Source organism: Geospiza fortis, unplaced genomic scaffold, assembly GCF_000277835.1.
Source record: "Geospiza fortis unplaced genomic scaffold, GeoFor_1.0 scaffold1278, whole genome shotgun sequence".
Classification (NCBI taxonomy): Eukaryota; Metazoa; Chordata; class Aves; order Passeriformes; family Thraupidae; genus Geospiza; species Geospiza fortis.
Window position 1 is genome coordinate 374,518 of NW_005054536.1, and position 24,908 is coordinate 399,425.

Below are 24,908 nucleotides of genomic sequence, written 5' to 3' on the forward strand. Positions count from 1 at the left end.
CCCCAAGTGTCTGCTGCTGTACCCATGGGAAATGATTCTCCATAGCCATACTGCAAGGGAGACTGACCTCTCCCCTTAGCACGTGGAATGGGACTCTGCAAGTTTATTGGGCCAGTGATGGGCACTGTTTATTTCAATAAATTTCCATTCAGCTTATGATCCCATACTGTTCAGAATTAAAGGAAGAATACTGACTGTGACATGGAAAAGGAGAAATGAACTACATTTTTCTTTCCTATTAAGCTCAGCTGTGCAATCATGCTCTGTCTGTATGTTTAGATTTGGTGCATCATCTGAAAAATCAAAATTAATTGTGTAATGATATATAACATTCATTTCCAAACAATGGTTTCATCAGAGTATTCATGGTGAGAACAGAATATTCCAATTTCATTACCCCCACAAATGTGTACTGCAAGATGTTTACTGCTATAATATAAAGTCAGAATGAGAAATTATCACTAAACAGATTATATTTCATACTCTGTTCTTTCTACTACATTCACTGATTTACTGGCTAATTGGAGAAAATGAGTAGCTCTCAAATGATTTTTCAAGCTATTAATGTAAATTGGCAAGTCTATATATGACTCAGAATTTGTATCATTAAATTGTCCCCGAGCCCTAATGAAGAACACAGGCTGAAGAAGCAGAGGGATTATTAGGGTATTGAGAATCACACAGTTCTATAGCTTGGTGGAGCTTTATTTCATGGCAGGCTTTCAAGGAACTAAGGCTCCTCTTTGCAGGCCGTACCGAGTTGTTAGCTGTGGACTTCAGCATCCATATACATATTGTATCCATATACCTTATCATACCATTCATATATGGATATGAATATATTTTTTAATACTGATATAGAAAAGAGAGAAAACAGAGGTATATAATCTCTACATTTTGCCTATTTGAAGAGGATTCATAAGAGTTAGCAACACATCCTTTGACTAAATAGTTAGCATAAACCCAGATTAGCATAACTATTTTGTATTATATTATAGGCCTCCAGGAACTGTTTAAGACTGTATTGGATGACAGTGATTAGCAGGAAAGAGAAGAAAAACTGGCACCTCATGCAATGGTTTACAATCAAGTGCTCATATCTGCTTAGTTTTACTCAATAAAAACAGATATTGACATGAAGGATGAGACAAGAGTGAGACAAACTTAGATTATCCATCAAATAGCTCACACACATTAGCATATCTGTGTGTCATGATCCTGTGCTAAAATAATGCTTTATGCAGTAAGATCATGATCATTTGCGGGCCTTCAAGTTCAAGACCTGTTTGAAAGTTTTTTTCTGTTCTTTAGAGTATTGCTCAACTTCAACAAGAACAGAAAGCTCCTGATCTGAATCTTTGTCCACCAACAGACAATCTTCCTATTTTCCCCATTTTCCACCAGCACCAGTCTAAACCAGCGACTTCTATGCCTCACCCTAATAGTTCTACCTGCAGGCACTGCTTCCCTCATCCCAGCTGCCAGGAATCTCTACAGGAGAGGAAATATCTCCAGCAGGTTATTCTGTCTCAAAGGGGAGAATGCTACGCAGGGAAGGAAAATAACAGAAGCAGTGGGAAGAAACTTTTGGGCATCACTTTTTTACTTTGAGGGGGACCAAGCACTGGCACAGGCTACTCAGAGAGGCTTTGGAGTCTCCATCCTTGGAAATACTCAAAAACCAGGAGATGTTCCTGGGCAGCCCACTGTGGGTGATCTTGTTCGAGCGCAGGAGGGGACAAGATGATGAGCCCCACAGGCATCTTCCATCCTCAGGCCTTCTGTTACTCAGTGAAAAATCCTCCAACAATCCAAGCAATAAACTAATTGTAATCAGTGAAACATGAGGGTGACAAATAAATGCAATCTGCAAACTAAATTCAAAGTACACATCTAGACAGAACCATCAATTTCACAATTCTGGGAACTTTGCTCAGTGCATTATGCTCAGAGCATTATTTTCAGCCAATCTATAAATAAACTCTTCATAAGAGGATTATATCTGAGCAGGAGAGATTCTGTGTATAAAAGGGTGAATTAAGGATAGATTATGGTACCTATGTTAATTTTTTGAAGTCTCTTTTTTTTGTTGCTCTTAGCTTACATCAAAATCCAGTATTTTAACACAGCAGTAACTTGAACAATTATTCACCTTCATATCTCTTTTCCATAAAAATATATTTTCCATAAAACAGGTGTTTTTTAATGAAAAATAAACTCTTTCAATAAAAAAAATCTCATAAATAATTGAACTATGACATCTATATTTACATTCAATCTAACAGCAACTGTGAAATTTGTGAAGATAAGGGTATAGATAAAGGGATAAGATAAAGGGAAATTGTTATAACTTAATTATAAGGTGCCTCAGGGATATCACTTTGCCATACAGTCAACAGAAAATGGCCTACTCTGAAGAAAGACTGGGCATATTCAAATCAAGAACTCCTATATCCACATTAGAAGAACGACTCAGTAAAAACACCTTTTAGATACATCCACAACCAAATGAAATGCTGTGGATTTCTCATGAAAGCACCACATGCTTTCAGAGCAGAAATTTTCCTCCATGCTTCCCAGTGAGCAGTACATCATATATTCACTCACCTGATCTATCGTTTCCTTTTATAACAAAGCTGGAAAGTGCTAGTAAGGATGACACAGAGATTAGATGTAAGTATCTATGCACATAGAGGTGCTGGATGTCAGGTGGCACATCCCTAGGGGGAAAGCAAGCTACTCTATTCTGACCTGCTGTAAAATCCCCCAGCCAGTGTCAGTCAATAATTTAGGTGACAATTCTTGCATCCATGACACATGGCAGATGCTGAGGCCTGCAGAGTCCCATAGATTCAAGATGAGAAAAGTAGTCAGGAACACGATAAGAATTACTGGATTTAGGGAAGCTCATCCTGAAACTGGTTCAAACAGTTAAACAAAAAACCCAAAAAAACAACAACCAAAAAAACCAGCTAAAAGGGTATTTACTGGTTTGAGAAAACACATTATAAAGTGACTTGTAATAAATATTTCTTTTTTAAATGTAGTGACACAGAAGCCTGCATGGAAAATAGCACCACCCCTTCAGCTGTCCCACTAATTCCCTAGTAATATAAATAGTGTTTGCCACTCTATACTTACTTCACAGCAATAATGACAAAGCCTATGGATAAATTATGCTGCCTGGGCTGTGATAAACTTGGCAAGTTCATTCATGAGGAATCACCCAGGACTCCAAGAGCAGCACTACATATATGACACCTGCTGCCCCCCCACTCCAAGGGCCCTCTCTTGGGAAGTGTGAGTCGAAGTCACTTCTCGGCCCAGATGCTGAATGTAAAGAGCACAGATATTCTATTTCAGTAGCTTCAAATATCACAGTTTTTTCCTCAAGAACAGCAAAGTAATAACAGGGCCTGAAACACAGCCAGTCAGAAATCAAGATGCTCTATGCTCTGGAAATAGCATTTTTACACCAAGGAAGCCTGTAATAGAAATGGAGCTGATGGAGAATAATGGGATGAGAACATACTGGTCATGCACAAGAAAACACCACCCTGATGCTGGGCATAGGTGAGGGTCCAAAGGCTTAGTCAGGGAACAGTCTCAGATTTTAATCAGGGCACCCATCCAAAACTGCATTTGGTGTTTGCCTTCTGAAGCATAGCAAGGAAAAGCAGTCCTGAAAGCATCAATTTATTTTGTGTGGCTGAGGGCTGGAAGGAGGACAATAATGTGGTAAAACCAAAAATAAGATGTTTCTATTTATTTGGTTGTGGCTCAGTCATCCCCACACTCATAAATATACATGGCCAACACTTGCACTACCAGGTTCTCGCAGTCACTAGCTGGGGAGGAATATGGTGTGTTGGTCTGCTGAGCCCTTACCCTTCCCATTGGCATGTTGAGTTCCTGCAGCCTCCTAAAGCTAATATGTTCTCAGAATAAGTATTATTGACTGAAAAAACCACTTTTTGCTTCTATCAGAATATTTCCATCTGGACTATTTATCCTTTCACAGCAGTAAATTCAAAGAATTGACTAAGACATATACTGTAAGTATTTCCAGTTTGTTTTCAGTCTTGGTTGAAATATTTGGATTTTTTCATTCTTCTTCATGTATTACTTTTGTTTACATCTCTCAAAATCCATATAATCCTCCAGAAGGCACTTCTTCCCTTTTTTCCCTTCCAGTGAAAAAATAATGGGTTAGCACCTTTATTACATTTGCCATGACCAGCTGTGGCTAAATGACTCCTCTTGATACGCAGCAGCTAAAAATCTACCTCTCTAAATATATTGATATAAAAGCAGAAAGCACCATTGGTGGAATTAAAGCCTTTTGTCATAATGGAGCAGCAAATTGTGCTCCATTCCAAAGGTTAGATTATCCTCACAACCCATGGGGGGACCAATCCCTGGTAAAGCAAATCCTAGGGCATTCTGAAAGAGACAAGCTGATCACTTCTCTGAGAATCACCTAAATCCCCCATTTGCTTTTGTAGTAACACAGAATGTGGATGCTCACAGAGCCCTCATAACTCCTTTTGGGAGCATGCATTGGGGCTGGAAATGTGCTGCCCTAAGGATTGCTTCCATCTGATAAGAAGTCTGGATAAGAGCTCAAGCAGTCAGAACAGCCTCTCATTTATATTGACCTAGGAAGTGGTGGCCATAACAGGGGCAAACTTAAGCAAAAATATGTCTTGGCTAATGTGTTGCCAATGCGCTTAGAGCAGGATGTCGAGGAAAGGAAACTGGAGGGCTTTTAAATAACAAAATCAGCTTGCGGGAGGACTGCTTTATCTAATCCTTGCTCTCTCTATCTGGGTCACTTTAAATAATCTGATGATTAAAGGGTAGCTCCTCCTCCTTTCATGAGGGCCCCTATACAAAGCAGCGGTCAAAACATAACTGCACTAATGGGGAACACATTCCCTTGTAAACTCAGTGGCAAGAATTTTAACATTGAAGAGTATCACCTCTTTCTTAGGTGGCTCCAGGGTGTGACAGTTCCCTTACCAGTCCCAAACAGGAGCAGATTGTATTTCCTCATTTTGCCATCTACTTTTCAGCTTTGTACCTCAATCACTCGGCATTTATCAAAGTGCCTCATCCTGGCAATGTCAGGATGGATCCATTCCCTAAGGAAGGCATGGTCAGGACAGCTCAGCATCACTGCTGCAGGGACAGTCTACAGGTACACTCAGTTATGAGGATTGCTGCAGTCAGGCTATCAGCACATTTGGAAGGATGATTTCCAGCATTTGGACATCTCTGATGCCTCTACATGAGTCTGACGGTCCAGGATGACTTAAAGAGAAAGCAACAAGAACAAAGAGTAATTTGTCAAAGGAAAGGATTGGACTGACTAAATCTGGTGATACTTCTTCCACCTGGAAAAAATTCAAGAACTTGTGTAGGAATTCCTAATATGTTGAATTGTAATCTCATTGAGAGGGATGGAACATTCCAATGCTCCGTGGTGATTATGCTTCCTGAATGTCCCACTGGTCCTAAGTACCTAGAGGATCACCTACCCAAGTGAATACATATTTCAGCATGTACGGCATCAATTATCAATCCATGGGATAGACCCTGATCTATTGCTCAAGGAAACACGAAACTCAAAGGAACAGTCTGGAACACCCCAGGATTACCTACTGTGTTTTCTCCTTCACACCATCCCTGTATTATCAACAAGTGCAGCCTGGTCAGATCTACACAGGACCAAAAAAATGGTCGAATCAATGAGAGAAATTCCAAAAATTGAGTTTTCACCTGATGATATCTGTCTAGGTCTGCTCACTGAACTATGTGTGGAGTCAACCACAGGGGCTTATAGATACTCATTATATAAATATATTTACTATTTAATATTTGTAGCAAAAGGCACTTCTAACTGAGCCAAAAAAATCCCACTCTTGTCCAGTTCTAGGTGGAAATATGCCAGCAAAGAGCAGCATCTTGTAGATCTTTGGCCATTGTGGGTGTGCCCTCACCCCAGCCATTGCCTGAAACATGCTCAAGGAAGATGTGAGCCCTCAAATGGCACGCACGCAACTGGAAGTGGAGTCACTCAATTAGTAATCACTGTGCAATTAGGCTTTGCATCAAAATAGAAATTACTTCTCTAAAAATAGCAGTGATGACATGTTAGCTCAAAAGGAACAGAGTTTTTAAAAGAGGAAGATGAACAAAATAACATCTCTGAAGGCCAACATAAAGCTGAAGGGCAAAGCAAAGTAATCTAATTGAAACCCAAAATCTATAAAATCAGAGCCCAGAATGCTTAACAGCTCAGATAGCACAGATGGGGTTTGTAAACCCAGTCGTTTCAGTGGGTTTAATAGCATTTCCTGAGATAATTCTGTTATTTTGCTGTTGCAAGGAACTGGAAAATGAGTGTGGTGTTTCAGATGTCATTGCTTGTAAGTTTTGATGAAGGCCAGTGTTTTTATGCCATTTAATTGAGAAAACTAAAGAAAAAACAACAAACTGAACAAGCTCAAGTCGCAACTACTCCTTTATCTACCTGTTCACCCTCAAAGAAGAAATTCTGTCACTATGGGAAATTGTCATCACTGAAAACAAGAATGGATTTGACAGACACTGAATTCTTTAAAGAGAAAGCAATGCTGCAACAAGAGCAACTCTGCTGGCACTAAATCACTACCAGCAAAGGGCATTTCATAGGGACCTAAAAAATATAAAATGTGAAATAACAGAGATACCAAGGAGAAGATGCAATATACCCTCAATAGCAACAACGGCTGCTAAAAGATTTGAGGGTGACAATGGGGCACCTATTTTTAAAAATGGAATTGAGGGAAAATATAAAAATTAGAAGTTGAGCATTTCAGTTATAATTTGTCACATTTGCGTTCTATTTTACCTATAATGTGTATTTTTGTTCATTACTCACTTTCTCAATTGAGCTCTTTCCTGATATATTTTTCTTCACCTTTTTTATCAGTGACATCTTTCCAGACAAGAAAACTCAAGTTTTTGAGAACTCAAGCACATTCTGTTCAATCATTCTCTTTCCTTTTTTCCTATCTAATTTCATATTTTTCTTTTTTGACCAGCCGTAGTTTGAACCTTGCTTCATCTGTTATCAAACCACATGTCTATTCTTTATTGATTTCACAGTTTCTGGTTTTTTCTCTCTAACTTTTATTTTCTATGACATGTGATTCTTGACACATCAATGCAACCTTGAGCAGAAAGGCAGCATTCATCAGCTTCATTCCATTCATGGAGCATTAAAAAGTTACTTTGTAATTAAGGGACACCTTCCACTGGAATATTTCCTTTGGCAGTGGCAACAAGAGCCTCTGAACATCTGCCTGAAGCAGCTTTTACCCACGTTACCCATCACTTCTGGGAAAGCACAGCAAGGCAGAAAGACACAATCCAAAGGCCCCAAAGCTGGATGACACCACATTAAGGATTCCTGCTCCCAGTCAAGTCAACAGGACTTCTTTAATTAAGACAGCAAGGCACAAAGGCAGGACATCTGTAAACCAGCAGTTCCAATACATCCTGCCTGGAGCAAACCAGTGAGGAGTAATGGGGAAAATGTCCTCCATCAGATTAACTCCACTAAGTCAAGTAGCAAATGCCTGTTAACAGCTCTGAGTACCTTACACAAACCATCCAGTGCTAACAATAAATGTCTTCAAAACTAGAATACTACAAAAAGTAATATCCATGAACATATTCCAGTTCTAACTGGATTTTCTTTTTTTTTTTTAATTTAGAAAACCTCATTTTTTCAGCATAAGGAAAAGCTTTTTGGGAAGACTTTTTGAGGAATAGTGCTGCATGAAAGTATTATTTTTAACAATTATTTCTCTTACCATGTTCAAAACATTAAAGACTTTTTCTTCTAATATACATAAAAAGGCTGATAAATATACAAAGAAATAATCCAGTTTGTTCATTATGAAAGGAGTTTGCTAAATTTTTGAACAAAGGAATTACATTTCTCATCTTTAATGGGAACAGAGCATGGGGAGCAACTGACCATCAGCTGTCCTGAGAGAGTTGTTCCATCATTTTGGGGCAAAAAGCATAATAAAGAAAATATTTTTAAAATCTTGGAGTCAGGCAACTTTAAGGTTTTTTCAGTTTCTTTCCCTTGTTTTAAAATGTGCTAAAGGAATAGACAATCATTCACTCTGTAAAGCAGTTTATTCATCTCCTGCTCTCCACTTACCTTACCCTTCCATGGTGAATTTGTAACACCAAACAAGTGGAAATGCTCCAGGTCCCAGTTTCCCAGGTCTGGGCAAGCAAGGTGTGGAGCTAGTGCTAGGAATTTTTTTTTTTTTTTGAGGATGTAAAAAAGCACCAGCCAAGTGCTTCACAAAGATGCAGTTTCTTTATCATCTATACCACCCGGTCAGCCCCTTATAGCTACAGACAGTTGCTATAATTAAGGCAGCATTTATGAACATTGATCAAATTATTCATTTGATAAATTGTTCTTAATCCTAATCAAAGGAAATCATAGGTAAGGGACACCACCCTGTCCTCTGGAGTGTTTTAGAACGCCAGACAAGTTTCATGTCAGGGCAAAAAGAGGGCAGTTTTTACAGTTGGTTTTCCTGCCAGGACAAGAGGATTTTCCCCAGTTCAAATGTACATCACAAACTTTTGATTGAAATTCTCTCTGATATGGAAGGAATTCAGAAACCTAGAGTAAGTTATCTGCAAACTTTTCGCCAAAAAGTAACAATAAAAAGCAATGGTAAAAATCAAACCCTTGAGAAATTATTTTCTTTGTTACTGCTCACCAAATTCCACTCAAATATTTATAGCCTTTGGAATCTTTTAGTAATTCCTAGCTTTTTTCCAGAAATTGTTTCAGAAATTTTTTTATCACCAACCACAGGAGTTCCTGGATCACACAATGAGAGCATAATGACTTCAATTCAGTACTTACTTTTATTCTGCTTATGAGAGAATGCCTCAGTTTGCTTGTTTTGTCAGGCCTGGATGTTTAGAAGCAGTGTCTAATACCTCAGATCTTACAAGAGCTCACCAAATAACTTTTAGAAGTGAGAAGGGAAAAGAGCATCATACCTGAGATTGTGCATTGATATTGGCTCCCTCCTTCACCAGAACTTTGACAACTTCAGCTTGTCCTGCTAAGGATGCAATGTGCAGGGCTGTATTCCCTTTCTGTTAGAGGGAGGGGGAAAATGCAAGTTATAATTACCCTTTTTCAGGAATCATTTCAATCAGCAGGTTTTTTTTATAGCATTCATGTGCATGTGCCTGGCTGTGGAAAGGCTAAGGGGAAAATAATTTATCCCACTGGTGTTTTTTCAATTGTGCCCATGGATAAAAGACGCTGGATATTATAAAGTCAATTACTGATTTTCACAGATTTGAAAAAATCTACTGCTTGGAGCTATACTAATTCTCCTTAAAATAAGGAGGACCTGTCACTGGAAATAATGAAAACATGACATTGCTAAAAACTTCTAATGCTGTCCCTGTATTACACTACAAATTATATTTTCCTCTTCATTTACTATCAATGAGTTTCAGCAAAGCCAACTCCCAGGCCATAATAGAAATAACAGTTTAAATATCTGTGCAGTATTTACATTATTCTCTTATTTTGTACTTTTCAGGGTTTTGTGTGTATTTGCCATATGTATTGGATAAACTTAGAGACGTGCATCAATTACCTTAGTGGCAGAATCCACAGCCGAGCCTCTTTCCAGCAATTCCTGTACCAGTCCCACGTGGCCTTCCTTGGCTGCCAGGTGCAGAGCATTGAGCCCATTCTGTAAGCACAAGGGCCAGATCCATTACAAATATCAGATACACATTCCTACCTCGCCCTAGGATCAGGAGAAGCTTAGGAGCTGGAATGCTATTACATCTCTTAGCTGACTGTCTGCATGAGTCAGATACTTCAGACATGGCTATTTAAGCTCAGGCTCTGTGGGACAAACTTCTCCCATAACATTTTTCTCATAGTAACAAATACATCAAACCAAACTGCATTTTGTGAGCATCCAAAAAGATTGCTTATTTTCTAATAACTTCTCATTACCACAGACTACTACCTTGGGCATCTCCATGGAGCCCAGTATTTCAAACCTTGAGTATTTTTCTGCCTCACTTTGCTGTAACCTTATCCAGCCCTGCTGAGATTTTATCAATACTGAGAAATCACAGGACTTAGCCAAATTTACATGGGATATGTCTACTCAATCAGAGTTACTCGGTGCTGATGCAACCACCCTGAACCCTGCTATCTCCTCTGGGATAACTGGTATCACATGGAAACCCACAAGCACAAATAGGCCAAAATGGCTGTTGATCACTTTGACTTGCAAACTGATCCTCGATCTGGCACTTCTGCTTGTATCTGATGAGCAAGTCTTCACTAAACTTCAAGGTTTTCTAATCTCAAAAAGGAAAAGAAAATTACTTAAATAAATACAAGGATTATTGAAAAGGTAACCTTAGAAAGTCAGCATCTAAATCCTCTTCCCATTAAACAGGAACAGGATACTTCATCTCATATAAATTCCTGCCATGGAAACTTGATCTCCTTCTTCCTAGTATCCCCCTTCCACCCAAGGAAAAAAATTACAGTCTATTGTAGCTGAATTGCCAGCCTGTTTTTCACAATCCTAAGGTATTTTTCATGCTACATCAGGCAGGTGACAGCAACAAATACTGCCATTCCCTCCAGCATTCTCCTGGTTTCCATATTGCAGGCATCAGGAACAGCACTCAGGTGTTTGAGTATCCAGCAGCAAATTCAGCACTGTGGAATTTTTATCACTTTGCTTGTCTCTGAGCAGTTCATAGTCATTTCAGTTGTGAAATAAACAGGCAACATTCTGGCTTTCATTTGTCCATTCACAGAGGCAGCTGGAGCCTGTAATTTCCAGTGGGATTTTAAAGCACTTAGCACCTCACAGGAGGTATTTAATGGGAGTTTGTCCAATGGCTTCAGACACAGCAATGCAAACACATTTCAGCACTAACTCCATTTGATTCTGCATCCATGTGAACAGCACAGGCAGATTTTGTGGTCAAATTCATAAGTGGAACCAGGAGAAAAGCAAAGGAACTAAAGGAAGGCCATGGTCACAGGCTGCCAAAAGCAGAGGAACACCCTTCTGCAGCCTGGTAGTCAGAAAATGTTAATGAGAAATGTGGTTTCAAACCCCATTACATGGGAAAAGCTACAGCAGCCAGAACACCCTTATTCCAGGGGAAACACGCTTACTATGGAGCTGCAGAGCCCAGGGATAGCAGTAGTGCCATGCCCTGGTCAAGGATAAATCCTTAGCCAAAAATATGCAGTGAGGTTGACCATAATCACCAGGATGAGGAATACTGTCTGTGTCAGGGAATATTTTGCAGGCCGAACATGTTTCAGAAAACTCTGGTCTTTCTTGGTTTTTAATCTCAGCTGAGTATCAACTAACCATAATTACTACCTATGGCGGCTGAGAGCTTTGAGCTAGTATTTTGTGGGAAAACACAGTGTTCTCCTCACTGTTTAAGAACAAAGACCTGTTCTGTATCTGATCTCACAGATTCTCTCATCAGCACTTTCCATGGGAAGCTGAAGGGCAGCTTGTCCTCCTCACAGTGTACACAGCTGATGTATTGCTGCAACACATCATTAAACTTCTTCACTCTTTAGGAACAAACAGCAGAGAAACTGCAAAATTCATGGCCCATAAATGCCTCTGAATACAAAAGGATGAGGATAAGCCTCTGTTTTAGTTTACTATGTGCCAAAATATGGAGAGAGCAAGGCTTGTCCCAGTGCTTAATCTCTGAAAATACTTGTATTCCTAACTCTGAGCCACATATCTGTTGATGTCATGTTAAGCACCTGAAAGTTGATATTGCTGCATCCATTGAGTTTCTTCACAACACAGGACTTGTTTTTAATGCATTAAAACATGAGCAAAAAGAATAGTTGAGGTCCAGTAAAAAGCTTACAGGAACAAACTCTTTCTTAAAATAGGACTATAGACATTCAAATTCCATAATTCCTTAAATAAAGCAAGCTGGGGTAAGCAGTAGCAAGCCCTGCACTTTAAATGCTGAGGGCCAGCACAACCGAAGCCTTAAAGCAACTTTTGTTCTCTTTCTCCCTAATCAGAACCAACGCTGCAATTATTTCCCAGCCCACGTGGCTGATCCCTGCTACTTCTGATGATGGAATCTCAGATTTAATCAATGCAACTCCTCCGTTCCTGTCAAGTGGATTTTTGTAGTTCAGAACAACAAAGGTTTCTGACACGTCCCTTTTTCTCTCCCCTGCCCACCAAAAAGTTGGGGAGGGTGAAATTAGTTGTCTGCTAAGCAGAACTGTGCCACATAAGGACAAACCCTGCATATGCCATAACTGCCATTCTTTTGGAGACTCCTTGGTGATATTAACTCCCATAAAATAACCTAATACTAAGCCTTCCAAGCTGGTGGTTCTTTACAAATGTTTCCTCCCTGCAGTGTCTGATTCCCTCAATTCCCTTTCTCCTCTACCACCAAGGCAGAGACGCCAATGCTTTCTGTCCCATGGAGTGCTACAAATGTGCATGTACCACTGACTGCTCACAGCACTTCCTGTTGTGCCACCCTTGGTATTTTCACTGCACTGGAAAACTTCAGGGGTTTCTTGGACATTCTAAAAATCACCAGCCTACGCTTATTCCCCATAAGACAGACACTGACACTGCTCTTGTCTGGAAATCACCCAGAAAAATTCCCTACTACCTCTGCCTTTGTATTCAGTTGCCTCACAGAGCAGTCCTCATGCAATGGAAGCTCTTTCATCACTGCCTGGTTCAGCATCAATCCTGCTGTGCCATTTATTCCTTCTGGGACATCACCCGGATCCAATAGCTTCTCCCATTCCCACCTAACCCTATTGTGCCAAAGCCAATTGACAACATGGAAAAGCTATGTCTTGGCAGAGCATCAGATCAACCTGTAGTTCACAGGACATTCTGAATCAGCCAAATCAGTGTTCTCTGGGCTTTTACACCATTCCCTCTGAGCTCAGCTCTAACTGACAGGTACAGACCTGGCAGTCCTAGAAAGCTCAAGTCACCTTCTGCTGGTGAGAATTAGTGAGAATGATAAAGAACTTGAAACACAGAAATGGGGCAAAGAAAGTGTTTGAAGGAAGTGGGGGAAAGGTTCTATGATAACAGCCCAATTGCAAAGCATAACTTCAAAACACAATGAAAATTAAAAAGCTTTTGTGATTAACACTGTATGGTGGCACTAACTCCTTTTACCAGCAGAAACAGAAACTAGAAAGAAGTACCACAGTCTTTGTTAAACTCAAATACTTTTCTCTCTTTAGTAGATGGCTCTGTAAAGTCTCTCCTCTGAATAAATCTCTCAGGGAAGTAAAATGTGCATGTGGCAACCTCTTTCCAAGAGAGATCTGGGAAAGGGTACATTAGAGAGCTGGGCATGGCTTTCTGAAGTCCAAATGTTTGTCGAAGTTCCTCCTAAAAATATCACAAAGAAGTTAAGTGGGCAGTGGGGAAAAAAAAACCATAATCAGGTTATGAAAATTCTCCCTTTATGTTGCTTTATAGTCTAGGAAGTCAAGAAAATGAATTAACCTAGAAAGTGACATCAAATGTGGTGCTGCTGACCTCATTATGCTGCAGTGCTCCTTCAGATCATAAGTGGCACTGCTAGGAGAGGCAGTGCCTTTCCACTTGGAAGGAGGGAGGGAAGGAGTAATTAACAGCTGTGCTCTGCCTCTCTGCCACCGAAGGAATAGAGACCAGCTGAATTAAAAAGAAGCCAACAAAACGAGAGCAAAAATGAAACTGACAGAGATTCAGAAAGTCTTGGAGCTGGAGGCCCCCAGAACTACCTCATAGTTGAACCCTGATCTGTTCAAGGCATTAGACTTCACAGAGGAGCACAGAAGACTTGTTCAAAGCAAATGCCAACGACCATCACATTTTTCCTTCCAAGACATCACCCTGAAAACTCACAGGTCTCCCAAGGCAAGATGGAGAAACGTTACTTTATGTTGCCTTTGGATCCCCAATTCAGTTTCAAAAATCAGCAGGCAGCTGATGAACTCAGAATACTCAGCGTTCGGGGTCTAACTTCTGCTGGAACCTTGGGCTGCACAAATGCACAGCGTAACATTTGTTTTGCTAAGCAACATTTTGAGCAAGATGTAGTAGCAAGTAGCTTTCTCTTGCTACATTAACTAGAAACAGTAACCACATCCTAAAAAACTACATTTGTAGCATAGGAAAGCAGCTTTAAAGGAAACATATTTACAATTGCTATTGGTTAACATCCTATAAAATACCAGGAATTGGATTTTTTTAAGGGACCCCTCATAAACTGGGGAATTTTGTCCCCTAACATTTTCAACTCTCTCCAGAAATAAACAGAGTTGATTTATGATTTTCAGAAGAGATGCTGGTGCTTGAATTCAGATCAAAGTAGGCAATACAATAATAGGTGAACTTGTTATGATGGTAGCATTCAACAAAGCATATTTAAGTCATGTCTAATTGTTAACTATATAATTGTTTGATTAACTACTCTGTGTTCAGTATACCCAGAAACATTAAGCTCCATCATATTTTTGGCAACAGTTACACTGGGAAAATACTTTGATTATCTATAAAGATATATCACTCTGAAAAATCAGGATATGAGAAAAAACATTGAAACTGAAGAAAGAATCTCCTGGTGTTCTCTCCATTCAGGAAAGCTTATATTTAACATTATGTATGGTTTTCTCATATGAGATCTAATCTAAAAATAGCATTTTACTGAGGAAAAATACCCTGCACATACAAAGCTCCATTTTTAAAAGAGCCTTGAGATATCTCACTGTTAAAAATAAAACACACCCCTGCATTTTGCACAGACTGTGTTTGCTTCTCCCCTTAGACAGCTGGAACACAATGACGTACACACCCTTGCTAAACCCTGAGGAGGAGACAAAGGAGGAGGAATAACTTGAAGGCTGCCATGGCTTACTCAATATTCCCTGACCTCTAGCAGAGGGAGTCTGCTCCCACTCCCAATAAAATTTACAATACACCAGTGATGCTTAATCACTGGAAGCACTGACGGTCTTGGTTACGAAAACCACTGTATGCAATTTTATATGGCACCAGAACTGGAGTCTGCCAGAAGCTGAAGTGCTTGGCTGTGCTCTGTGGATGGTGAAAGCTTTGATCTCCCCTACATGGTACAAGTGGTGCTTTGTCACCAGCTGCAGGTAGGAAGCACTTTCTACACAGGATAAATCTGCAGCAACTTTTGCCATATTCCTCCCATAACCAGCAAGAGAATATGAACACTGGGAAAAAAACCTTGTAATGTTCCTAAGTAATTATCATATTAACTGTGCTCTGTCCTGGGGGTGAATCTCTCTGTTAATATTGGTGCTTATAACAAAGATGGAAAACTTGTGGGATCTATTTGAACACAAGAACTTGAGACTAGCTTTACTCTCTCCTAACTGGGAAACTTGAAGTTTGCCAGGTCACATGCCATAAAACTTAGGAAGTTTTCCTTGACAGTAAGTGTTTTAAAGTAAAATTTCTCCTAGACAGTAAGACAAAAACATTCCTATATATTTCCAACAAGAAGAACATGAAAAGCCCCAGCTCTTATCCTCCTCATCATTAAATTCCTTGGCACAGCCAACAGATCTGCTCTCACTCCAGTGCCCCAGCTTCCATTTGACACATGCCTTCTTTAATCATCTGCAGCTTTCCTTCAGCAGGGAAGGTGGTAGCACCAAACATTTTAGATTATTTTACTCCTGATTGCCCCATTTAGTCTTTTTTTTTCCTGCCCCCCTAAAAAAGAAATAGTGGTCACAATTCTGGGATTTTACTTCCAAATGGCATAACCATAGTCCAGTTAGTGGTTACTCTGATCAAATCTGGCTAAGAGTTAGGGGAAAGCTGGGCACCATAAAGCCTGAGCTGTCAAATTCCCCATCAAGAAACTGCAGTGCTTTCACTAGAAAGCCGAGACACTTCCCAGAACTGATGCAGACACTTACTTGCATATTTAAGTCACAGTTAGAGTCTTATTAAACTTGATGGTTCTAGTCACTTAAATAAATGCTGCAAATATAGGTCCCTAAGCTATGAAGCCAAAGTAATTGGATTTATATGACAGAGCTACAGAAGAGCCAAGCCAAAACATTGTGTCACTTTACAGTCACATCAATGGTGAAACTTTAACAGTGTACTTTTACAGCAGTTATAACTTTCTTGAAAGGACAGACAGCATGTTAAGCACAACATTTAAGTACCTTTTATGTTATGTTGTAGATATTATTGACCAGTGATAACAACACATTTAGTTTTGTGAAACAAGGTGAAAGCCCATGGCTACCCCTTTAGCCATCTGAGAGTACCCAGAACTGCACTGCCAGGGCAGGTGATTGCCAAGATTTTAATCTGCTTGGGCACGAATTATCTGGGCAGCTACAACTACATCCACTCAAGTGCTTACCTACCCCCTGAGACCTCACAAAAACAACAGGGGAAGCCTCAGGCTCCCACACCTGAGCTCTCAGGGGATCAGAGGCTTCACGTGGGATGGCTAAGGAAAATCCACGGGCTGAGCACGTCACATTCAGTAGGATAAAGAGATAAATCACATCTCTACAGTGCCCAGGTTTCTTGCAATTCACTCTTGCAAGCTTGTGTCCATGAAATATCTTACCTGATTACAGGTGTTAATGTCTATTCCACTTTTCAGGTATTCCACGACTTTGTCCAAATTGCCAGCTCTGGCAGCTCGAAGAAAGCTTGCATTGCTGTCAGACTGTAAAAAGAGAAGAAAAAAATTCTCCAATTAGCCCCTGCTTAAACCAGAGCAGAACCTCATCAGTGGTGAAAGGTTTCTACATTTTATGCTGCAGGAGAATAAAGCCGTGAAACAACTGAGTTTGAATTGTATCTGCATTAATTAGCATATTTAAAGTAGACGATAATGGCACAAAAGAACTGCAGACCTGTCAGAGTGAGCAAAATAGAGCAATAATTGCTGACATTCAAAATTTAGCAAGAACTAGAAAACCCAACCAGACAAACCAAAAAAAACCCCAAAAACCAAACAACCATCAATCATAGTAACTGATATTGTCAACAAGGGAAACATAAATGCATCAGCTTGCTAACTGTAGTTTTCTGGAGAATGACATATACATATATAATCTCTTTATATATATAATTTTATGTATTATTTATGTATTTATGCATGTTGTTTATAGATGTGAATAGATGTTATTTACAGATTTAGATCTATTATTTTTAGATACCTATGCTCAAAGTGGGCAGCACTGCACATGTAGCTAACCTTAGAACAAAGCGGATGAAGTGCTCAAGGCTGAGTATCCAAATCCAGGATCATGCTGCAAACAGTCCCACCCCTAAACTGCCTGCTCTTATTAAAAAAAAAAAGATTTAGAAATGCTATGAAAATCAGCTTGCATTTTTCAGCCAGGTTGTGGGACGCACTGTTAAGCAACAGAATGTGGAACACCTCAGCCCTCTTGCCTTTGTCTGCGACACAAAACAGAGCCCAGAGGTAGAGAGCGGCCTGCACTCCCTCGGGCTGGGACTCGCTCCTTCTCATCATGAGAATATCCTAAACCCCTCCTGCTTCCAGCCACTTCTTTCACTTGCCCAATCCGTTCCAATGCATTTTTTTTCAGTCACCCTGCTTATCACTTGCTTCACAATCCCCGATTCCAACCTATTTTAATCTGCAACAGATGGATCTCATCAAAATCAGCCTCCTTTACAACCGTGTTACATGCCAAGACAAAAATATGTCTTTGGGAGCACATCCTTTCCTGCGATCAGGATATGCTCATAAAGACATCAAATTATGTTTTAATATTTAAGTATCTTTGAAAAAAATCATGTCTTGGTAAAAACATTAACAAACAACAAATATCTGAGTGCCTGAGGGGTAAATCTGGACACACTGGTTGGAAAAAGCAGCTTTGCCCTCAATAATACATGTTTTACTTTCTTTCTCCCCATTTTTTTCCTGCTTTACTACTACAACAATCATTTGCCATAGCAAAACTACAATCGCCAGCTTTATACTTTTAAAAGGTTAAGAAAGAATGATGCAATAAATTACCACCTACAACTTTGGGTTCTTAGGGATGAACCAACCATTGCTTGTTTTTCTTTCACACAGAATAATATAAAAAGCTGAAAGTGCTGACATCCCCATTATTGCTGGGACTTCAGAGTGTAGCTAAGCCCACACAACTCTATGTGATTTGTTTCTGGCTAACAAGACACAAGCAATGCTTTCCAAGCAGATTCTCATTTCCTTGATTCATAATTTTATTACCTCATAATCAAATTACTGCAGTGTACATCACTTCCAGTCACTTCAAAACTCTTTCCATACACTGGAATAATGATCATAATGCAGAACATTAACTTCTTGTCTACACAAAGAGTATTTCAGCAGTCCATATGCTTCATATATAAATTCCCATACAAGTACAAGAGACTGGCCACAAAGCATTGAAAATATTCTGCAACATGTTACAAGGATTAGAAGACTTAGAAATTGAGAATACTCAGATCTAGTTTCCTTCCCAGTTGGCCAAATCTAATTTTCCAACAGGTTGTTATTAGTTTGTCCTTTGTCCCATTCTTTTAATGCTTTTAAAAAGCATTTTTGTCAGCACTACTGTCTCAAACATTTATTCACTTTAGCACACTTCAAATTCAAATGCATTTTGACAAAATCCCCCCAGTAAACAACAGCAGAAGTTTCCTGTAGTCTTATCATGTCAGAGAAGACAATGAATCTGGATCTGTCAGCTTTTCCAATGGATTCCGTAAATTTCTTGAAATATCTTGTTACACAGCCCCTCACAGTCTTCAGAGCTCCTCATGGCCCCTCAAGGTCCCTCATGGCCTCCAGAACCACTTGCAGCCCCTCACAGCCCCTCACAAATCCCTCAAAGCCCCTCATGTCCCCTCAGAATCCCTCACGGTCCATCATGGCCCTTTAAGAGCCTCCTGAAGTCCCTCTGAGACCCTCACAGTCCCTTTAGAGCCCCTCAGAACCCTTCACAGCACTTTAGACCCGTCACAGTCCATCACAGCCCCTCATGGCCCTTTAGAAGCCATTATGGCCCCTCCAAACCCCTCACAGTCCACCACTGCCCTTTAGAGCATCCCAAAGTCCCTCAGAGACCCTCATGGCCCTTCAGAGCCCCTCACAGCCCCTTTAGAGCCCCTCAGTACCCCTCAAAGCACTTTAGAGCCCCTCAAAGTCCATCACAGCCCTTTAGTGCCTCTCAAAGTCCATCACAGCCCCTCATGGACCCTCACAGCCCTTTGGAACCCCTCACAGCCCTTCGGAGCCCCTCATGGACCCCCCCAGAGCCTCAGAACCCCTCACAGTCCATCACAGCTCTTTAGAACCCCTAAAAGTCTCTCAGAGCCCCTCATGGCACTTTAGAACCCCTCATGATCCCTCACAACTCCTCACTGCCCCTCAGAATCCCTCATGGCCCCTTACAGCGCCTCACAGTCCATCATGGCCCTTTAGAGCCTCTCAAAGTCCCTCAGAGCCCCTCACAATCCCTCAGAGCCCCTCACAGTCCCTTTAGAGCCCCTCAGAACCCCTCACAGAGCTTTAGATCCCTCACAGTCTCTCAGAGCCCCTCAGAACTCCTCACTGCCCCTCATAATCTCTCATGGCCCCTTCGAGTCTCTCACAGCCCCTCACAGATCCTCAGAACACCTCACAGTCCATCATGGGCCTTTAGAGCATCTTAAAGTTCCTCAGAGACCTCACAATCCCTTAGAGCCCCTCACAGTCTCTTTAGAGCCTCTCAGAACGCCTCACAGTCCATCACAGCCCCTCATGGCCCTTTAGAACCCCTCATGGCCCTTTAGAACCCCTCATGGCCCACCAGAATCCCTCACGGTCCCTCTGAGCCCCTCACAGCCCCTCAGAGATCCTCAGAGCCCCTCACAGTCCTTTTAAAGCCTCTTAAAGTCTGTCAGAGACCCTCATGGCCCCTCAGAGCCCCTCACGGCCCTTTAGAACCCCCTCATGGCCCCTCACAGCTCTCACTGCCCCATAGCCCCTTCACAGTCCCTCATAGGGTTTCTCACTGAAACCACCATATCCATCTTTATAGTTCAGTGACTGGTGAAGAAAAGCTGTCAACAAATTGTCATTTGAAGGCACTTCCTTTACAAGAAAGAAGACAAAAACACAGATCCATAGTCCCATGAACCATATGGTATTTATCACATCCCCTCTTCCTAAGCACATATCCCCGAGCGGTTTTCTTGAGAGTTTTACACAGTTTTACAAGCAGATCATGCTTGAAAGCAAACACTCTGCCAGTGGGGAAAGGAAAGGTTTACAGGAGAAGAGCTCACCTTAAGCAGCAGCAACATGTGAGCACGAGAACATGAGTGCCCTGTAATTTGGGAAGCCCCAAAGCCAACATGTTAATGTGCAAAGTCCCAGCTGGCAGCTCTGCCCTCCACCCTCAGCCCAGGCAGCCAGAATAAGGTTCATGCTGTGTACATGCAGGCCCTAAGGTCAGTCAAATCAACACATTATAAACATGATATAAGAATATGGTGTGAGGGATTAGAAAATACTGAGATGGTATTTTATAGTATGGGTTGAAATCACCACCTGTGGATTTAACCAGCTTTTTCTAATGCACTGCTCTCAATACATACACAGTGACAGAGCATGACAAGTCCTCACTAACTACTTTTTTAAAAAGACATTGTGTTTGCAATGCAATTCTAGTACACAATATAGATACGAAGGCAAATTTATATTAGATAACATAAGAAATTGTTCCCTGTTAGGGTGGTGAGGCCCTGGCACATGTTGCCTGGAGAAGCTGTGCCTGCCCCATTCCTGGAAATGTGCAAAGCCAGTTGGACAGGGCTTGGAGCAACCTGGGACAGTGGAAGGTGTCCCTGCCTGTGACATGAAGTGGAACTAGATGACACTAAAGGTGCATTCCTAAACCTATGACTTTTGGGAATATTTGGTTTTATTGGACCTTGTAGAAGTCTCCTATCTTTTAACTTTTCCTATGAACTTTTGACTGAGGATAGGTAATTCCAGCTATAAATAAGAATTGTCAGATCACTAGGAACAAATAAACTGCAATGTGAAAGACATCAATATAAGTACACTCATAGCATGGACACAAACATTTCTTTATAACTACCTAGCTGTCAGATATTGCATAAGGAAATACAAGAAATGATCAAGTGACTATATGAATATATGATTGTGGATTATCCCTCTTTCTTGCTTATTACATTGCTGCAATTTAACCTGAATTCAAAACACATATTTCAGGGAATCTCAGCAAATAAATCATATATGGAAATAAATATTTGAATCAAATAGAGCTTCCCTTCTGGTTCCTCTGTCCCCACTCCAGCTGCCCTTCTTATTGCATTATGTACCACATCACTTATTGCACACAGATTGTTTCTCAAAGACATTTTAGAGAGAAGTGCAAAAATAAATCCTGAAATCATATGCTGTACCAAATCCATAAAATATTCAAATTTGCTAGTGAAAAACAGCTTCGTGCATAAGAAGGAAAGACTGGGGGAGTAGAAGGCTTCAGTTTTCAAAGGATAGCTTTCATCATAACATTATCCAACAAATATGTGTTTTAAATTTTGTCTGTAGAAAAACTATTCCTGCAGGTTGGATTTGGGTTTTTTCCCCTCCAAGTAAGTCGAATGACCCCAGTCAGTCCAAAATCAGAAACATCTCTGTGAGACAACACAGTCCAGCACTACGGGCCTCTGAACATTTCTCATCTACTAAATACAGTTTGTTAATGGAATGCTGGCAAAAAGATAATTCAAAACTCAAGCCCAATGTCCAAATAGGTTAAATTAGGGTGTATTGTTTGTATATTACAATGTGTATCTGAGTGTCAATAACCCTTTCTGTCTTACATTTCAAGCATGGTCTTGGGAATGCACTGCTTTGATTTTATGGAGAAAAATTTACTCAGCTGTAACTTTTGAAGGTATTGTCCCTGATCAGGACATGAGGAAAATCTGCTTTACATAAATCAAAAAACTCAAATTGTTATTGGTTAAAAAACCTTCGATGTTCAAGTGAATCCTGTGCTATCACTGCAGGTAAAGCCAGCGTTAAGCCACAATTAATCAATATGGCAGGGGTAGGTGACAGCGTTAATGCCATTTAAAAACTCCAGAGTTGTGAGGCACTGTTTGTACAACAGCTGTTTCTATAATTAGCAAAATACTGATAGCTTGTGAACTCTTCCTCATTAAGAAGCTCCTAACTGACTGCTGGCTCATCATGTTAGTATATCCAGGGAATGCCTGGAGTTGAGAATTCAGCTCATGGCAGAAGGAAAGTTGCACCTTCTAAACTCAAATTTTCATGGTTTCTTGATGCTATTCAGTACTTAAAGATGCAAATGGAAAAATAACAGGTATGCGAGCACATTTCTTTTTTTTATTCCCTCCTTTCTAATGTGTCAGTTTAAGCTCCCATCCTTGAGACAACCACTAAATTTTGTCCCAGTTGGCTTGGCTATTCTCTGATTTCAGGAACCATCTGTTCCAACCAGCCATCATTTAATTGGGTGCAACTCTAAAAGTGGCACAGGCCAGGTGTTACCGTTACCCAACTCACTCCTCACATACAGATTTTTGCCCATTAAGGAATCTTCCTCCATACCAGCATTCAGATGCAAACGATGGGAATTCAAATAAAATGTTTTTCCTCATGGAATACTTTCTGTAAAACTTGCCAGCAAGTTTATCAGTGACTCACATTTTATCTACCGTAACTGATTTTTTTTTTTATTCAGCTGAAGGTGCTGCTGATCTCCAAAGGGCATCACACTAGAATATGGAGCAGTGACTGCAAAGAGGCAAAGGGTTTCTTATATGTTTCGCTTTTAATTAAACCCCCAGAGCAGAGTCTGAGCCTGCAGTTCTGATATACATGCCATAATGAGAGCTAAATATTCCACTTGCAACGGCACAGGCTCAGTAATCTAACACTGATAAATGGCTTAAATGAGATAATAACAGCTATAATGGACACGTATTTTCCCAGCCCTTAATGGAATAACATTCATCTTCTGAAAGAAAAGAAATACAGCAGTGCTTTGCTTTCAAAGCCACTTCCTTTGCCCATAAAAATGTATGTTTTCATTATATTAATTTACTGGGAGTGATGAAGGAAGACAGATTAAATCACAGATCCTAAAGAAATTTCAGTGTCTAAATTCCTGGATAAACAATGGGCCAAATTTTCTTATTTCAATATGAAAACAAGAATTTTTATCACTCAGCTTTTCCCATTCAACCATGTACAGGCATTTCAGATCAGATTCATCCTGCTGTGTACCTTTGTTTGTATGGATTTTTTTCATGAATAGTTGAACTGAAAATCCCACAATTCTAAAATAGTAGCTTTCACTGAACAAACATCATGTTCTCATAATCTAGAGCAAGTTCTTATCCAGGAAAAAGACACAACTGGCCTTACAATAAACTAATATTTGTTAAGAAGAATCCCAGGATTTGTGAGATGTGAAGAGGAAGATAAGATTTCAGAGGTATGAGATCTCTAACAAATTAAATATTCTCTGCCAAGATGGAGCTAATAGCATCTAGTAATTAATTATTTTAAAATGTCAAAGGTCTGTCTCCCAATGTTGATACTGATGGTTATAAATCAGAAAAATAAAAATATTCTTTAAATCATATGTTATGAACCTGAATAATTTAAGGTGCTTGGACTACTTAGGCAAATTAATTGTAGAACATCATGAAGGATATGGAAAAGCTGGCACTGTTGCCACTTTTTCTGGCACTGAGCTGGAGCTGTGGCTGGAGTTGCCCTCACCACACTGTTGCAGACATTGTGGATGTGACCCCACACTTTGCCATGAAAATCGTGGATATTTTCAGCAAAAAATATTTTGTAATTACAAGTGGGTGAAATAGGTACAAGAAGAAAACACTTTTGTGCTATACACTACAAATGGTCCAGGATTCAAACAATCCTTGATTTCAAATCAAAACATTTTTAAACACAGAAAATTATTCCCTGACCCAGAAACCTGGGATGGCATTGACCAGATTCCTTCCAGTATAGGCTGCGTTCCTCAGAATGAATATTGTCTCATTAGCTCTGCTAAGGGATGTGTGGGAGCCCAAATCACGCATTGCCAGAGCAGGTGGGAAGGGTAATGCTGTTTGCATTTATTATACATCTTGGTAAAAGCTTTCTTGTGTCAGACAAAGAGGCTGCAACCCAAAGGAGACACTGCATAGAGCAAGATTCAAGATTTAGAGTGTTCTCAAAAAATTGCTCTCATTAGTATGACTGGAGATGGAAAGAACTATGGCAAAAAAAGAAGCTGAGAAAATAAACTAGGTTAAGTGATTTATGATTTATGCACATTATAAATAAAAAATGTATTACAAGTCCAGCATATATATATTAATCAACTTCCGGTGGCTTCAAGATTTGCATAAAACAGTTCTGTGGCAGTTTCATATCTTTTTATGACTGTTCCAGAAAGCTGCATTTGAAATTTGAGAAAATTTTTATTGCTACTACACAATCCCAACAAACATATTTTTGAGCAACATAAGGAGGGGGAGGAAACTGCCCAGGTAACCTGGGTTGAACACCAGTTCCTGCTCCAAGATTGTTCTAAACAGACACAACAGAACAATCGGTAATGCTGATAGACACTTCTAATTTTTACTAGTGGAAAAGCCAGGCTTCAGCTATTCCATCTCTTGTTATTGATAGGAAAATTCTCAATTATTCATAGGGAATTACTT

The 24,908-nt window shown here is 40.1% G+C and overlaps 1 protein-coding gene across 3 annotated transcripts in view; it reads right to left on the minus strand.

Annotated features, from left to right (window-relative positions):
* Positions 1-24,908, minus strand: part of ANK2 (ankyrin 2) — a 149,614-nt gene that overhangs the window by 100,389 nt on the left and 24,317 nt on the right. For all 3 annotated transcript variants that reach the window (XM_031063856.1, XM_031063859.1, XM_031063857.1), the window contains exons 2-4: positions 16,741-16,842; positions 9,705-9,803; positions 9,091-9,189 (exon numbers count right to left, since the gene is read on the minus strand). In XM_031063856.1, the coding sequence (XP_030919716.1) occupies positions 9,091-9,189; positions 9,705-9,803; positions 16,741-16,842 (300 nt within the window). The remainder of the gene's footprint in view (positions 1-9,090; positions 9,190-9,704; positions 9,804-16,740; positions 16,843-24,908) is intronic.